General features: G+C 45.2%; 1 protein-coding gene across 3 annotated transcripts in view; it reads right to left on the bottom strand.

The window, feature by feature from the left end:
- Positions 1–18,724, bottom strand: part of LOC135368583 (calcium/calmodulin-dependent protein kinase type II alpha chain-like) — a 106,862-nt gene that overhangs the window by 23,031 nt on the left and 65,107 nt on the right. For all 3 annotated transcript variants that reach the window (XM_064601968.1, XM_064601966.1, XM_064601967.1), the window contains exons 4-11: positions 7,128–7,182; positions 6,626–6,691; positions 6,404–6,476; positions 4,749–4,851; positions 3,349–3,432; positions 1,716–1,810; positions 1,528–1,650; positions 1,365–1,448 (exon numbers count right to left, since the gene is read on the bottom strand). In XM_064601968.1, the coding sequence (XP_064458038.1) occupies positions 1,365–1,448; positions 1,528–1,650; positions 1,716–1,810; positions 3,349–3,432; positions 4,749–4,851; positions 6,404–6,476; positions 6,626–6,691; positions 7,128–7,182 (683 nt within the window). The remainder of the gene's footprint in view (positions 1–1,364; positions 1,449–1,527; positions 1,651–1,715; positions 1,811–3,348; positions 3,433–4,748; positions 4,852–6,403; positions 6,477–6,625; positions 6,692–7,127; positions 7,183–18,724) is intronic.

Here is an 18,724-nt window from a genome sequence, read left to right as displayed (position 1 = left end):
ACAGCCAATTACTTCTGGTGTTTAAGCAGTGAGACCACACAGTCAACATTTTGCCATCTCCTTGTGAGACAGACAACATATACCCATGCTGTTCTGAGTTCAGTAACATATGCCAAACGAGAGTACAAATACAAGGTACAATGAGGACAGGGTTGGAACAAGCAGGGTGGCCACACAGCACCACAAGGCTGTAGGAATACCCCACAGCAAAACACCGCGAACATACAAATGCACACTGTAGCACATGGCCAGGGCCCTGCACCTGCCCCATGCTGCAGTGCAGAGGGCCAGCATTTTAGATCTTGCGTGATTTACTGGTTAAACACCATGCGGCTACTACAGTCAAACCTCGATATAACGAAACTTACAAAGAACACAACTACCTATGCAGAATATTTCGTTGTATCAAGCCTGATTTTATATACAGGGTGTTTTCTCTAACCTGTCCAGAAATTTTATTTAAAGTGACTGATAAAAGAGAAACTAGCGCTACTTTTCAGCGACATGACTAAGAAACAGGTGCTACTAGTGAAGCAGTACCTGTTTCTTACTCAAGCAGCTGAAAAGTACCACTTGCTTTTCTTTTATCGCTCGCTTTAAATGTAATTTTTTACCGTCCTTGGTGGCTCAGTCAGTAGCGTGTTCGCCTTCTGATCCCAAGATCGCGGGTACGAACCTGGCCGAGGACGCCAGCAACTTGGTGGCAGGGTACAAGTTGCTTAGACACACCGTCTTCCGCGAGGGACGTTAAATACGGGGTGCCGTGTGGTGAGCTTTCATCGCACGTTAAAGAACCCTCAGGTGGGCAAAAGCAATCCACAGACCAACCACTGTGGCATCGCTCATGATCTCAGTTGTCTAGCGACATAAACACACAATTATTATTAAATATAATTTCTGGACAAGTTAGAGCAAACACCCTGTATACATCTGTATATATTTTCGTTATATTGAAGTTTAACTGTATATTCAAAAGTAATTTGATTTATCATCTGGAGTTCTAAGAAGTCAGTTAAGAAGTCAGTGCTAATTTGAGTGAGTCCATTAATTTGATGTGGCAAAAAAGCGGAAATATAAGAGCTCAAAATTCTCAAAACTAGTACTATCTGTTTCTATCTGCTAGTATGTATGTATGTAGCCTTTACTACTGAACACACACTGCCAGCTAAGTTTTATACGGAATGCCGAAGCAAAAAAATGCTGTACGCTGACTGTGTCGAAAAGACCTAGAAAAATTCGCAACATTTTCTCGCTGTACTGTTTGTTCACAAACACGGATGGCAGTGAGAAAGTTTTACTCTCATGCTCAATTCTAATGAAACTATATCAGTACCTCAAGTAGGAATGAAAACTGGCCGGCTTACCTTAAGCTTACGTCTAGCATTGAACTTCTTCAAGCAGTCGACCGTCTCTTGGCGGTGGAGGGTAGAAGCCACACGTTCGCGTTGCTGAAAGAGAGCAGAACGTAACATTGCAGACGTAGTGCACGAAAGTCTGACAACATGGGCAACTGGCAATGAAACATACGCAAATCCAGGGGTGCTTGAGTGCCTCAGCAGCAGTTATCCGTTTGGCAGGGTTCACGGTTAACATGCTGTTGATGAGATTCTTCGCCTCTGGTGTGACAGTGTCCCATTCGGGAGATGGATACTACGGGGCACAGAAAAGGGGTGCGCATGACAGAAGGTAATGCCACAGTGGAAGGCAAAGCTTACGTCATAGGCTCCTGCCTTGATCTGCGCGTATAACCTATGCTGATCTTCGTCCCAAAAAGGTGGGTACCCGACGAGTAGGATATAGAGTATGACACCTGAAGAAACAAACGACAGGAAATTCAAGTGCCTCCATGGCACAAGAAAACTTGAGGCACCCAAGTTTACGCTGAATGGCGAACAGTCCTGTAAAGTAATTAATCACAAGCAACCCAATTACCATAACTAATTATACACCCAGTACTTAATTACTCCTGGATTACTTGTGATTATTACGTAGTCGTAACTGTAACTTAATTATTTTTGCAAGTAATTTGTAATGCACTTTGAGTTTCTTTTGGGATGGCTTTGCATGAGATTTGAGGTTTCCATTAATCATCTCAAAATATAGTTGTTTGGGATTCAGCTTCATTTCAGATTTTGAATCATTTTCATTGTTTTTTACTGATTCAGGAGAGACAAGATTATTGTGATTGAAACAATGTGTGTGTGTGATCAGGAGCCCATCTGAATAGTAGGCGATCCACTTTCGCATAACGCAAGTGGTTAATTAATAATTGGGTGTTTACGTCGCGAGACAACTGAGATAACGCAAGTGGTAAAGGTCTCATGGCAAACAGTAGGAGGCAAGCAATAGGCATACTTGTGTTACTTCTACAAAAAGGTTCCAAGTAAACTGGAGTACACCCAGTTGTGACCTATTGTCAACAAACAAGCAAAAGCATTTTTGCTTTTTTTCAATTTTCTCTGATTTGTAGGCTTTTCTTCACATGTTGCCAATAGACGACTTCAGAAAATCACAGAGTACTTAGCGCCACTTTGAACTGTGGGAGCTTACTAATACGAAAGAAACGGGTGGCCTCCAAGCTGTTTCAATCCCTCTCCCCTACCAGTCCGTTGTCCACGACGTGTCAAGATCAGCGAAAGCGAAACGTGAAGGATTATATCCTGCGTTCCCCCACTCAGTAAGCACCCAGGATGCAATGCGTGCGCAAGGAGCACTGGGATTTTCTGAAGTCGTCTATTGTAGTCAGCCTGTTTCTGCTTCTGTCTTTACAGCTTGTAGCATGCCTGCTACGGCCCCAAGTTACATTCACACCTCCTGAACCAGGCATGATGCACAACATGCTTGTAGGGCTCGCTTGCGCTAATGTTCACAAAATTCCTCAACGGTGTCCTCGATGACTTCAGTAGTGCTTCCGGCACACGCTATGGTCCTCAACGCTGCTCGTGCGTGAAGCACCGTCAAAGCTACTGAGGGCCCAGGTCTATTTTTGCTAAACATATGCAAAGATAGCATAGCTGCTCGTAATTAAACTTGATGTATAAAAGTTCAACATAGTTTTAATCCAAATTAAGGGCTATGGACTGCAGTATGTACTAATAACAAATCCAAAATTCTAATTCTTTGACCATCACCTCATTACATGTTTCCCCAGATAAAAGCTTGCATTGACACTCCCATCCAAAGCGAAGCACAGTTACTGTAAAAGATAACCTGTTCTAATATTTACAATAAAAAATATGTTAAATAATCTTGTTCAAAAAATATTGAGTGTAGCATCCTCAAAAAATAAAAGGAAATTCCCCTCAAGGTATACACGCAGGGTAAACCTACACTGGTGCATGCACTTACCACAAGCCCAGATATCTACAGGTTTGCCATATGGATCCTTCTTCAACACCTCCGGCGAGAGGTAACCTGGTGTGCCGGCAAATCCTAGAAAGGAAAATGAACGTAAGCACCAGACGTGCATCTTGTGAACAATGGTCAGTCACATCGCCTGTCACATTAGATAAAAAAAAAACATCTGCTGTGTGTTGTGACTCACTGTGCACATGTGCATATGCATGGCTCGCGGTCATAAATGGACAGCAGAACAATGTTAAGGAAAGCGTAACTTATCATCAGCAATCCGATACAAGTCCATGTTAAGTGCATGACTATGGTGTGATTCTTATCAGTAACTCTCAATCTACAAGAAGCTGTTGCTGCCTAAAAGTTTTGAAACGTGTGGTAAAACATTTGTCGATAAATACTGCATGCATGAGAGCATTACAACTGGAATGCTTCATTGGAAAAGAAATGACGAGAAATATTCTGTCACAAAAGGCCTTTGTCAAAAAATGTGAAAAAGTAGCTTAAAGTGCTTTTAGCCACATATTTTTTGCATGTGAGAAAAAATGTTTTGTTTAAACTCTGGTAATATATTGAATTTCTGTGTATTTTCATGTAAGCTCTGTTGTCTGGATGTAACAAGTGAGGGTCACCCGTTTGATCACTGTATTTGCAAGTGTGCTTTTACAATGCGAACAAGGCATTCACGACACAACCAACAACATAACAAAGGCCGCTGTGTGTGCTGTGCATCAGTTTGTAACATTGCGTAATCATGCAGAATTCAGAAATGGCATTCTTCTACCCCTATGCAAATGGTTTACCAATTTACAGCAACTGTGAAGTTTTCTGTTTGTGCTTTAGTGTTCTACAGCCAACTGTATGCAAAAAGGTTCTTCTACAATTATGTACAGTGAACCCTCGTTATTATGACCATAGTCGTTCCCGAAAACTTTGGTCATAATGCGGTGCTGTCATATTAACGGGGGGATTTGGAGAGGTTTCGCTGCATTGTTCCCAAGAAATATGGTCGTAAAGCGCGTATGTCAGATTATCGGGGGTCATATTAACGAGGGTTCACTGTATTGCACTATTGCACTGTGTGCACAATTTACAGCTGAAAATAGCTCTAAGGAGCTGTGCAATACATGTAAAAGCACCCACACTCCCTGCCAGCTGCAGAGGGAGATGCAGCAGCTGCATTAGTTTTTCTACGAAATATTTCATGTTGTGATCAGACTGGCTCCAATTCTTTTAGGGGGGAAATGTTAGTGTTTTGGAATGGCATTGTTTGGAAAGCTTCACAAGATCAGTCCACAGTTGTTAAGTAGCCACCCTCCAGCATGATATCGTTGTCATTTCAGTTGCTCAAAAGGTATGTTTTTGTTACCTGCTTAGCCATACTAAAACCTACTCACCATACCAGGCCTGCTGTTCTCCTTGAACTTCAATAGCCAATCCGAAATCTGCCAACTTGACAGCAGCACCTTTGGCTTTACTGGCCAACAACAGGTTTTCAGGCTATAGAAACAGTGTTGCAGTTGACACCATAGAGCACACCATAGTGGCCAAATAGTGCATAGATAAGTTTCAAGACAAAAAAAGGCAATAAACTGCAAAATACTCTGCCTCACAAATCTAAGCAGTGAAATACAAAACACATAAAAAATAATAGAGGGAAAAGGAATGTACATCAACCGTGACGGCAATCACCGCAGCGTGTGGTATCTTTCAGTATGTTCCAATATAACTACTACATGTGTACCTCCTGAAGTGCAAATATCTCAGAAGCAGGACTGTGCAAGGCAGTGATACATCGCAGGTTCTTCATCCTTCCCCTTAAAAGTTTGAGCTTGTCGGACCTAACAAAACTGGGGAGGGGAATTATCTTCTAAAATTTTGTCTGAATATGTGGTTACATTAAAATTTGCATACAAAATGCAAATAATGAGCAAGAAAATCTGCATATAGAATTTGAATATTCATCACATTTAAATCATGCCAATCACAACAGGCCAGATCACGTGATAGAACCAATTCACGCGTGATGTGATATCACAATGACAATAAAAATTGTTTTGGCTGCTCTGTAGGAACCTGTTTCTCGTTGGGGATGGCCAAGCACAGTCTTGGGAACTAACTTTGTTAGAAGCAACTAGTTACAGTAATTGTTTTACAAAACAGCGGATCTTTGGAAAGTTACAAAATGTTTACATTTTCTTGCTTGGCTCGAAGCCAAAAGGTATTTATTGTGTGCGGGACATATTCTTCAAAGGGGAGATACGTGAAAAGCGATGTGGTGTTTAGCACGGAAGAGGAGAATGCATGTGTATGGTATGCGTTGAAGTTGAGTAGGTAACTGCTCTGAGCATTTTACTAGGTGACAACAAGATGCTCCTGTGTGTGTTGCTGCAAATACTAAGCGCTGTTGGTAGCCGCCTAGAAGCTTTGTCCCCAGTGATGCAGCCTAACCACCCTAAAGATGCCAATGCTGCATGCCCCACATTGGCAGGAACTTGTTCAGGATCAGATGAGCTTAAATTTAGGGACAACATTGAGCTACAGAAACCATAGTTTCTGCAAAAAAATTACCAAATCATCAGTATATATAGGTACAGTACCACAACAAGCATGAAACATTGATTAAACCTGGCCTGACAGGTAACTGCAAAGTAGTTACTTGTAAGTTGTAACTAACTTAACTTGTCAACAAGGCAGCAACAGTCTGAGTACTTATGAGTGGTGCTCAGACCACCTCTCAAATAGCACGAAACATTAACTGAACAAAAAATGAGCATGAGTAGAGGCAGGAAATGCCAATTATGCTCACATAATTGCAGTTTATGCTCAATGCAATAAAAGAAAGACAAGACACCAAGTCTTCGACTGACATGAGAAGTCAAAGGTAATAGAATGTGGCCTCAGATGAGGTGACAAATTTCATCCTGACTTTTGCTTTATTCATTTCAAGCATTGGATGGACTTTAGTTTGGTTGGTTGTTCTTTTGTTGCACTGAGTGCAGACCTTTTTCAATCTGGGGGTCAAAGAAGGAAGGATCATGTCACAACGCACCTTAAGATCTCTGTGGACCACATTATTCTGATGGCAGTGGTTCACACTCTCCAAAATTTGCTGAATGCAGTGGCTGGCAAAAGAAAGTGAACAATGCTATCAATGAGCAATTCCCTTCCTTTCCAATGTCCCTTTAAAATGTTTCAAGTGTTTCAGCATTTTCTGTTGAGTCCCACGGGAACAGGAAAATGAGAAAAACCACAAGGAAGGAAGGAAGCGTACCTAGCATCTGCTTCACTGTAGTATTCCCTGGCTACTATGTCTTCAAATAGTTCACCTCCTGTAACCCTGCAAAGCACAATCAGAATGGCTTCATGTTGTCAACCAAAGACAAAAGTCCCAGTGTGCAGAAAATGGGTTTCTTTTGAAAGAATTAAGTGCACAGCATTTCAATTTAACAGTATGGAGAACTATTGACGACGATGAGGATGAACACCATTATCAGTGGCATACCAGAAAAATATTTTGGGAGGGGTGTTTATGGGGACCTCAGAGGATTTCATCCAAATTTCCCTCTCCCAAATGCACTACCAAGAAAGGGGGGAGGGGGGTTGAATCCCCAAAACCTGACTATGCTGTGCTATGCCACTGATCATCACCATCAATTTTCCACTCCTGTATGGTGAGCTGAAGTGAATATTTGCTGAGCGATGGTGTCAGGTGCCCATAATGCTCTTCATAAGCAATACACACTGGAGCAGGAACAGAGTTGCTGCATACTCACAAATCAAATATTAAGTAGTGGTATCCTTCCTCTTGAATGCTATCGTGAAGCCGCACTGCAAACAAGAAAAAAAAAGGTTGATTTTAATGCGTTGTTCAAATGATGAAATCTCTGCTGTGCATGTGCTACGTTTTGTCAGTCAGTTACCACACCTCCGTACACATAAATAGGCATATACGGAACACTGAATCGCGCAACCAAACTCTCCTCGCACGTGTAAAGTTACACAGTAAAGTGCTTTGCAAACCCAGCTCAAAACCACAGATAGAGCAGACATGTCGTCTGTTTCCGCCGATTGCCCGAGACGACTTCAAACAGACTTTTTGTGGCTACCACTGGCTGCGGCTTGTCTCCATAACTACGGCCGCCTTAAGTACGTCGCGATTGGCGGATTTTTAATGACTACGTCACAGCGATCACATGCAACTGCATGCAACGCCATTCAAAACAATGGTGGTGGTGGTGGTGGTGGTGGTGGTGGTGGTGGTGGAAGGGCTCGCCGTTGTCGGCCTCACATATGTGGGTCATTCAAAACAAAGTGCCAGTCCAGAGCCGTTCACAAGAGCCAGTCACGACGCACGACCGTGCTTCCGACGGCCGTAGCTATGGAAACGAACTGCCATCAGCCGCATGGGGAGCCACTATATTTCACTGTACCGAAACCGAAACCCTGTGTTTGAAATGGTCTGCGGCGACTGGCTGAAGCAGACGACATTCATGACGTGATGTATGAGTGGGGAAGGAGTGGTTGGTCGCGCGCAACGGTGACTTTGGCATTACAGGCGCATTCCCACTTGCCAGAAGGTGAAAAGGAAGAACTCCGGCTCTCGAAAACTCTTTCTTGCGGGGCTCCGATCGCTTCCGTGCCGCTAGACCCCGCACCAATCGACCGTATGCACCGCGCCCGTTCCCGAAAGCATATCCGCGGAAACAATTTCGCGATTTTTTGGGAGCACGTGGAAAAAAAAAATACTTTCACACACACAAGAAAAAGGGCTTCTACGGTCAGTTTCGACTAGAAGACCGCGTTATCGAACTGTGCAAGGACACTCAACGAGCCTCCGATACAATATTGTCACATCATCCAACATCACCATCCCGCTTGTTCCCACACCACGGGTGCAATATCGCAAAGAGAGAAGCATCTAAATACGTTGCAAGCTAAGGTCAATTTAGCAAGAGTCTCAGAGCATGCTCTAACAAATGAAACAAACTTCAGCCGGAACAATGAAACTTCCTGTCTTCCGACGTTAGAGCCCCCTGGCAGAGAGAGAGAGAGAGAGAGAGAGAGAGACAGTTCCTGGGAATCCTCGCATGCAGGAAGGAGAACGGAAATCAAGCGACAGATCCTCCCGGTCTAGATTCGATTAGCAGGCGAACCATTAATAAGAACCCTCACTCCGTGGAGCGCATAATTTTATTCAAATAACGAGAAGCAACCAAGAGGGTTCGGCTTTCAGAGTGCGTCATTTACTGCTAATTGAATACGCTGTTGCTCATTAAACGAAGATGGAATAACGCAGGCGTTCCGGCTAGCAAAAAAAAAAGGGGGGGGGGGAGAGAAGTTGAGGTAAAGAACGTTAACTGTTACGGTTAAGCTCCAGAGGTTTCCGCAAAATTCGTCGTAATTGGCGGTTCGCAATTTCTTTCTTTACGTGTGCGCCAATAGCCTATATATACTTCGTGTTAAATGGAAGCTACGTCATCCTCTTTCACTGCAATGGGTTCATCCCTTATTTCGACGGTGATACCGTAAGTTGTGGGAAGGCCGTTGAAGGAGGAGCGTTCCAGCCTCGAAACAGTTACATTCTATCGAATACTGTGAGATCAGAAGGCACAGACGTTTGCTATAGCCCAGTGTGCCTGCTGCCACGTATTGCCCTCTTCTCTTCTCAATGTTGCTCAACGTACAGCAAGCAACTTCACTTAGTAGCGAAATTCGTTCTTTTGCTGAAAAAAAAGAAAAAAGGCTGCTAACCGGACCCCCAACAGGGCTCGTTTGTCAAAGCCCCAGAGCATCCACTTTCAACGCGATTATAGCAAGCGAACTGATCTACTCAGTACACGAGCACTAATATAGCTGAGCATGCATGGTCTTCAGAGATATATCGCGATACCGATATCACCGTCCGATTATATTGAAGAATTCCCCCCGAAATATTCAACCGATAACTATGTCGTCCGTTTCTGCAAGACAAGAAGCTTATCTTTTGCGCTCACGCACAGATTCTCACTTACGTCGCATCGAGGACTGGCACGTAAGTAGGTTTCCGAGTTTTCGGTTTTAATCGAAAAACGCCGAATACAGAGGGACATTCCAGGACATGACAGAGATAAATTGCTGCACAGGGCCAGCAAGTTGTTGATGCAGAACAGAAAACCATACAGAAATACGACGGTTGTGAAAACTGTCAGTTTACTTTTTGGTTAGCCGTAAAACGCCGCCGCAGCGAACAACGCCATGTTGAACGAGCATCGTGCAGAAATCACATTGTGATTTCTATTCGCCGATAACTGTGGGGAAAACCATGCACACGCCAGGAAAAAAATCGAAAAACGCAGATTTCGTGAAAATCAATAAACATCGAAAACCATACGCCGATTCCTCCAAAAATAAAACCCGTAAACGCCGAACCCTACATAGAAGGGAGTTTTTAGTGCGTTCTACTCAAATGACGCGAGAAAGAACGCTGTCAAATTACAGTTCAATCAGTCCAGCAGTTACGCCAGCCACTTCAAATGAATAGCGGTTATATAACTTTATTTTCGATTATGCCGATGATTGAGGTTACTCATCGCCGCAGAATCTTCCGATCCACTAGAGCTCCCTGTAGCTATTGCAAAAGTATCGACATTTCTTTGTTTAGCGGGTCAATCAGCTACACAGTGCACGAAGGTGGAGCAGACTTTACAGGAGTCAACATCCAAAGGAAGACTCAGTGCTTCTGCGCACGCGCGAAATGGATGGGGAACATTGTAAAACTTTCATCAGGTTCCGACGGAGTAAATGCAGAGAAAACTGCGAGCAGGAGCCCCGCAAACACGTTTCGCCCCCATGTGACTTTTCCTTGATTGATGAGAGCATGACCAGCTTCGAGCTGATTGGATCTACGCCAAAGGGACAAGTGCTTCAGCCAATAAGCGTCCCTTGGAGATGTGCTGTTTGCGCGAGCACCAGCGGTCACCATGGCGACCGAGGTTGCTAAGACAACCAAGAAAGCCGCGCTGTCAGTAATTCGTCGTGTCCGGTGTACGGTCAGAGTACAGGTATACTCCTTTGCTGCTTTCCAGGTACAGTTTCCAAAATTTAAATGATTCCGTCTCGCTCTTATTTCGTGTACGCTGTCATCTTTTGTGCTACAGAAAGTCAATATGCAGGGTGTTGTTTTCTCTTTATCCGCAACAGATGTCTTTATATATAAAAGAGTTGATAAAAAAGATAACACATTGAAACTGCTGTGTTTATAAGACCAGCATAAATACTGTTTTCTTTCTTTTTTCAGGTGGGGTATAGGGCACGGCGGACACTCTCTAAAGAGAGTACGTACCCAACTACTGCATAACTAAGTACCTAAAATTCGTTAACGCTTTAACTACGGGCTTTCGGGCAAAAGTGAGATAGCAGAATGGAAGACAACTCGTTGAAAGTTATCCTTTTTTTTTTTTTTAAATCCTGAAAGGACGTTGAAATATCCAAATGTCCATCGCTGAATGTTGCTATGCAACTGAGCAGACAGGGATGACCGCGCTCATTCTACGTCAGAGTGCCACGTGTCTTGGAGCGGCAGAGATGATTTGAGTGTAGAGGTGCTGATCTGCTGGCCAGATCAACCGCTTTACGGCGTCCGCAATTATCCGCAGTCCCATACCCTGTGGCACGTGCAGTGTGTCGCCACACAAATAGGCTGACGCACCTTAGGTGTAAATCTGCTCCGATTACATTTTTTTTTTTTTACATTACCGCGTTACAGCCCAGGCGGGAATACGGCGACGTAGTGATGCAAAAATATCGGAATTTTCGACATCGATAAATATCAAAATCGTAAAAAATAATCGATAGAATGGATTGAGATATCGATAAATCACCTATATCTATAGCGATATTTTATCGATATATCGATGTTTGAAAAGCCGTCACCGCCATGACGTGCACAATTTAAAAAAGTTGCCCTTGTTTTATTAATGAGTTTTAGTGCATCGTACACTATGGCCTTTGCGTACGTAAGAAATAGCGTTGGTGATTCTGCGCACGCGCATTACATAGAGAGCTTCGCGCATTGCGCAGAACCACCACGTCATTCCTTACGTACGCAAAGACGATAGCGTACGTATAACAGATAGCGTTGGTGGTTATGCGCACTGCGCGAAGCTATCTGTTTGTTATGGGCGTGCGCAGAACCATCAACGCTATCCCATACGTACGCAAACGCGATAGCGTACGTTCTACTAAAACTATTATCTTCCATGCGTATTACCGCTGAAGCACGTGGTGGAACAACACCTCCTAGATAGCACCAGGCCTGCGCCACACGTGACACAGCGTCACACACGAAGGCCCGCTGTGGATGCTGCTATGACGTCAATGAAAGCGCGAACAAGAGAAAAGCTCGAAGCAGCTCACAAAGCTCACGCAAGCCGCCGTGATTTGGGCAGTGCGCAGGCCTTCTATCTAGGAGGTGTTGGGTGAAGACGGCGACGAACAACGTGCATTACGGGGACCAATGAGGATACGTCCTCAATTATCGTGTCAGAAAGCTAGGGGAACAATTAGTGCAAGAATTTATGCGAGTGCATAGGATGTCGCCTTCTACGAATCCGCACCATGCAGCTCGCCTACATCCTTCTTCGTTCCTGGAGGAGTGGATATTTGCGAATAGATCTCTACACGAGAAACGTCATCATGACTTTGGTGCACAGACGGTGGTGGACGGCAAGAAATGCAGCCCCGGACGATCCACGAACGTTTAGAAACTAACAACGTTTTTCCCTAATGTGCATCGCATCTTTACAGGAAATATCGGCATCATGCTGCAAAACCAAATTAAGAGGGAGAGAGGGAAAAAGCCGTCAAAAGTTTGGTAAACTCGTTGACACGCTCCTTTTTTCATAACCCTGTCCGCGCGCAGAAGCCGCCGAACTACTGGTATTTCTCTCAGCAAGCATATCGACATCTATATCGATGTAATATCGATATTCATATCGATCGTTTGGAGAGAGTTTTCAATCGATATTTTTATCGATACATATCGATATTTTAAAAGTATCGATAACATCGCAGGCATAAAATATCGATAAGAATATCGATATCGTTCCATCCCTATACTACAACGGCGAAAGTCATGCGCTCCTGAGACGTGCGGTGTCGAAGTCCGCTCCAGTAGCGTAGCCAGGAAAATATTTATGGGGGGAGAGGATTTACTTTTTTCCCTCTCCAAAATACATTACCAAAGGTACAATTTCGGGGGGGGGGGGTCGGCTTTTGAACCCCCGAAACCCCCCACCGCTCTGTCTACGCCACTGGTCCGTTCATTTGCATAGCGAAATTCGGCGATGGATATTTGAACGTACGTATTCGGTTCAGGACTTTAATGGCTTTCAACGAGAATTGTTCACCCAATTCTGCTATCTCACTTTTGCCTCAAAGCCCCTAATTAAAAAGTTCATGAATAAATTTCAGGTAATTAGTCGTCACATGCTCCATTCGAGAGGTTGTCCACCTCGCCGTATAACTGAACCGCAAAAATAGCATGTATGCTGCTCTCGTAACTTTTTTATAAAAGGTCTGTAAAGAACAAAAATTAAAAAAATACCACCCTGTACAACAATGCAGAGACTTTTCGACCGCTGCTGCTGTAGCGGGTTTGTCGCAGACAATTTACGTCGTTGAGGAGGGGTGCTCGGGGTGGCTAGACGGCTTTGGAAATCGAGGCGAGATTGACTTTTACGATGCTACAAGCAGGAAACAAGTTGCGCAGCTGCTCTCATCAGGCCATGCTGCGTCAGGAAGGCGAAGAAGGAAGGACAGTTTTACGACAAAATGGGAAGGGGAAAAGACGTATTGTGCAGATATATTTTGATGCGTTTAGGTGCATTTAAATCGATGCCTTTCACCTCGCGGTTACGTAAAGTATGCGACCGCCCATGAAATCGTACTTGCGAGAACGAAGACCGTTTGTAATTTCTGACGAACAGAAATAAGAGCAACAATATATTTAGAAATTGCTTTCTTTGAATTTCGACAGACAGCTATATCTGGCTATTTCGTGAACAGAAAAAAAAAAAAAAAAATTTGAGCGAATTCCTTTAAGCCAAATAAGCGCGATTAGGATAAATGACCAAAGGACAACGCACTTAAAGTCGTGTTCAACTTAAGAAGGAAAAGAAATGTAGTCCGTCAGCTCTCAAAATATTACTGCGCCACAGATAGGATGAGCACTAAAACCAGCACCTAAAGTGATAAAAAATTCTAACTGGCGACGTACCCGCCGGAGGATTGTGGGACTTTGGGCAGTTACCTTCTGGAAACTTTTGCCTCCATTTAAGAAGGCTTTGGACAACTTTTAATTGAGGAAAAATTATTTTTTTCAATTGAACTTTGAAAATTGCCAAGCGAACCTCACTATTTTTTTTAAAGAAATATTAAGTCCTCCACGGATAACCACATACTCAATAAAAACTATGCATAGTATCGCAACAGAAGTAGTCTTACGAAATTAGTAAAAATTCCGCTTCAGCCCCGTCTGCTTGATTGTCGCAAAGAAGAGCGCACGGAAGGTGCGGGGAGAGGAGGAAGGAACTGCTTCATTGAAAAGGCTCCTGCCCCGTGCACCTGAAGTTCGAACAGACTGCACTGCTTGGGTTCGATCGTCCGAGGGGTACGACACACCCGCGGAGCGGCCACTAAACAGTGAAAAGCAACTTTGGAGTGCTACACTGCTCGCTCGCTGATGCTGCTTCTTGTTGTCTGCTCATGCAGTGCACAGGCGAAGGACACGTTGGCTTAGTTTGAACCTATAGTAACGTTGGAAGAGACGACTACGGTTGTGAAGACTTCTTGTAACAGCGAATGAAATGGATAAGATGGGAATTTGTAACCGACGTCATAAAAAGTGTTTAATGTGAAGACGGCTGCATGGCGCGAAGATGTCTGCATCCAAGCACCGCATTTCCCGCGAATAACCGCCGATATCCGCGTGGAGGTTGTTCACTAATACAAAAGTATGATAACAGTTATAATAATATTACAGTTTACTGAAATCGGAGCATTGGGTAACATAGAAAGCCCGCATTTTGCTTCCGAACCCACACTTCGAAGGTCGTCCGGCCACCGCTGAACAGGAAGTACGTCACGGAAAATCTCGAGCACCCGGGCGCTTGTCGTCTGCTTCGAAAAGCGTCATGGAGTCTCTCACTCTCGGGTGCGCGAGGAGCGCTTGTGTCGCGTTAAGTGAGTGGAGTCTGAAACACTCGCGCTCAGGGGCGCCTACTGAACGCACCCATTAAAAACACGCACTGACATATATGGCTTATCCGTGTCCCGCAGCAGTTTGCGTACAAGTCGTCGTCCGCACTTTTCGCTATCGACGATAAACGACGGCGCCATCGACAAGAGTACGGCCCACCAACTTAACATCTCAAATGTGCACGTTTACAGCGCAGAAACTTGGGGAGGGAGGAACGAGGTCAATGGTGCGCTAAAAATGTCTCGCAGAACGGCGTGCCTGTATGAACAATCGATTATCCACTTTTGGAAAGGTTTTGAGTCATCGCTCGATTCCGCCCAGACGACAAACTTCCGGACGAAATTTACATAGCGAGACTAGAGTGGAGTGATTTCGCCTGGATGTCTACAGAACGACGTCCAGCAGTCACCGCCAGGGAAAGGTAATAGAAACGGTAACAGAAACGGCAACGGTATTATACCGGAAATATAGCAGGTACCAGTACCAGAAACGTATATCGCACACTTAGAATACGTGAAACAGAAACGACAATAATTTACCGTAATAATTCGCGTACTGCAGGACCCGAATTATTGCAATTCGTTGCCCTATCGTGTATGTAGGTACACACGTGGTCCATAACATGAAAAAAAAAAACTGGATATACCACCCGCATGTAGCGACGACAGCACATTCCACCCGCATACAACGATGATAGCTACACGGCTACAGCGATGACAGCACGTACCACCCCCGTATAGCGATTCAGCTGTTCTATAAAACTTGCTCATCACAGAAAATTGTAGTGGAGCTTTCTATCGAGGTACTTGCAGGGAGCGGCGCCCTTTCGAACGCTAGGAAAGCAATTTCGTCCGGTTATCAGGAACCATTCGACAAAGTCCTAGGAATTAATTAGGGGAAATCCTCTTTCACAGGAAGCCAATATGTGGGAGTTCGGGGGCTGTGAGTTTGAACGAAGCTTGCTGGAAGACTCAATCATTTGGCTGCTTTGTGAAGCTCAACTGTGATCGATACATACGAAGCCTTGCCCTTTAGCAGAATAACAGTGCGGAGATGTGTTTCCTTATGTGACAGGGAAGGCACTGGAAACATTAAAAAGTGAATAAGTTGAAATCAGGAAGCACAGAGAGAGGAAGATTTATGAGACGTATTATATGTTCTTGCTAGATATTATATAAACATCAGAAAGAATTTCCTTATCGCCGGCTCGAACATCGCTGCGTTTTCCCGCAAGAAATGTCAGGCTTTCGTCGGCACAGTGCAGCAATAGATTCGGTTCTCGATTTAATCACTTCTGTAGAAGAGGCAATGGTGCACAAGAAGACTGTGCTGGCAGCCTTCCTCGATGTCAAGTGGGCGTCAGCCACGCTTCTGCCCTCCATGGCCTTGTTGATGCCGCCCTACCTTCCAGAGCACTCTCATGGCTTACTGATTTTCTCCGTGGGCGGGAACTGTTCGTCCGCACAAGCCAGGGAGATACAGACCTTGTCACGTTGGCCCATGGGGTGCCCCATGGGAGCATTCTGAACACCATCTTATTTAACATTGTTATGGCTGGTCTTCGAGGTTGCGTCGGCAGGAAAGTGGCTATATCCATCTATGCTGATGACATCTGTCTCTGGACCAGCGCAAATCCCGTCCTGACATCCAGCGACGCCTCCAACTCGCTCTCGACGCTATCCAGCAGTACCTGTCACTGGTGGGTTGGGACATCGACGGAAAAGACAGTAATTTTCCCTTTTACGAGGCGGAAAATGCGGCCCTTTCAGCTTTCGGTTGCTGGCATACATTGAAGCACGTGTCTCACCATAGGTTCCTCGGTTTTACTGTTGATGCTGGGCTCTCTTGGCGGAAGCACATTGCAAGCTTGGAGATCAAGATCCACCGTTGGATAGCGGTGATCCGTCGCTTGACAGGCGTGAGATGGGGCAGTGACACGAGCTCTGTTGGCCTTCCACGGTGCTTTGGCTCGAGGGTCCCTCGAGTATAGTTTGCCGGTGCTAAATGGCCTCCCGACATCTTTAGACCATAGGTTGCAGTGCCTCCTGGCGCGAAGCCTTCGTGTGTGCCTTGGCGCCCCCCGAACAGCAGAGACACGAGCAGTTACTGCTGAAGCGAAGGAGACACCGTTGGACGTTCTTCGCTACGGTGGGACCTGCCGACTTTTCCTCCGCCTTCCTTTTATCCCATCATCGGCGGCACCCGCTCGTATCGCAGATCTGGAGACGCAAGCACTGCAAGGTCCGCCCGGTGATTGCTCAGCTAAAGCCTAGCGTTCCGCGTTTCGTGGTGACGACAGTGCATGGCTCCCAGTGCCCCTCCATGGTCTTGCCTTTACACTTGCCTTTTAACACCGTCTCGTCTCCACCTCGTCTTCCCTCTGCCCCAGTGCACGGCGACCTCTGCCACGTCATCCTGGCTTGTGGGCAATATCACCACGAGCGTGCACTGATGGAAGGTGCTATGCAACGTATTCACAAGCGGCCGTTCTACCACGCGAAGATCATCGGACCGTGGTCGAACGCTGCCCACCAGATGCAAGGCCTTCGGCTTCTTGCGGAGTACTTGTGACGGCTCTCTGAAAGTGCTCTCCCCATCATCATCCCCTCATCCGTTCCCAATGCGCAATAGGGCAGGGTACCGCCTCCGCGGCGGTGAACCACCCACCTCATCATCACCCAATGTATGTGTGTGTGCGTTTCTGTTATCGCCGGATTGGGCTCATAACGGTAAGCTATAGTCCGAGAGAAAAAAATGAGGGATTTCAGTCCTTTAGGGCAGTGCTTCCCAAACTAAAAGACGCGGGAGGCTGGGGAACATCAAAAAGGGAAGCAACAGTTTCCGCTGAAGTCAATTGTGGGCAGCATTGCCAGGCAAGTACAAGCCCTTGAGTATTCTCCTTCCCACGACAAGCTTATGTGGTTGAAATAACTCAGGAAAACGGTGCTGACGCCAAGACTCGAACCTGGAACCTCCCGATTTCCGGTAAAGGATGCTCCGCCCGTTACACCATGCCAGCGTGGTCCTAGGTTAGAGTCCGGACGACAGCACCCTTTTCCCTCAGTTATTTGAATTCCATTGGTTCTTGCGCGTTGGAGGCTTGTGTCGTCCATGCTTGCGTTGTTTAGATACTTATGCAAGCTCGGCTTACTGCGATGGCGTCGATTTAAACAAAGTACAGGTCGCAGCTCAACATCGAGCCGGATGAGATGTTGCTGTACAAACTCCGCCCTCGATTTTGACGAACTGTGCAAGCTCACTTTAGCCATTAGGAACAGTCACTCCCGCTGACATGCGTTTCTTATTGCTTTTTTGCGATTGTTGCTTGCCTAGCTGATTCACTTTGACTATTTTTATTAACATATAACTGTCATAAAAGTTCAGCGCCAATTTTCTTTTTATTATTTACTTATTACTTATAGTATATTATACTTTACTTATTATTTATTTTTATTGCGGTTCATGCTCTGAACTCGAAAAGCTTATAGCTTTCCGACAGGGGGGGGGAGTGTGTGCGTGTGTGTGTGTGGTGGCGGTGGTTCCACGTCTAGATGTCCTCCTCCACCTCACCCTCCACCTCATATCCTTCCTATTCGAACTAATACAGACGCATCCTCAAAGGCTTTTGAGACGAAGTACAAGCGTGCTCTAACGCCTACAGATCAAACACTTCGACCCCTCCTAGCTACGCAAGCAGAGAGTAGAGAGAAAAACAGACAAAGAAACCGTGACAGATCGAACGATGTGTCTGTGACGCAGTCTGGAACTCTTCAAGCTCGCCAGCAATGTTTTCTCTCTCTCTCTCATAGAGAGAAGAAGAGTTGCATTTTGGCTGACGGGTGACAACAGGCAGAAAGACGGAGAGCTTCTAGAGTCTACCTTCTTTCAAGATTGGAGATTTCACTCACAAGGGCAACAAAGGAGCCATGCGACGAATTTTAACTGCAATATCGACACAAGTCGATCTAGCGAGAGTCACTGAGGGTGAGAGAGAACAAACAAAAGAGAAAGGGGCTGGAAAACATATTTGCCCTGCGCCTTTTTGATTACGTCGCAAACACGTCGAAGGCAAATGTTTCCGCTTGCTGTGTATGATTCTGCACCGGGAGGCAACCGTAGTGTACATAGTATAGC

The sequence above is a fragment of the Ornithodoros turicata genome, chromosome 9, assembly GCF_037126465.1.
Source record: "Ornithodoros turicata isolate Travis chromosome 9, ASM3712646v1, whole genome shotgun sequence".
Taxonomy (NCBI): domain Eukaryota; kingdom Metazoa; phylum Arthropoda; class Arachnida; order Ixodida; family Argasidae; genus Ornithodoros; species Ornithodoros turicata.
Note: the sequence above shows the minus strand (reverse complement) of the source record. Positions and strands in the feature narration are given on the sequence as shown.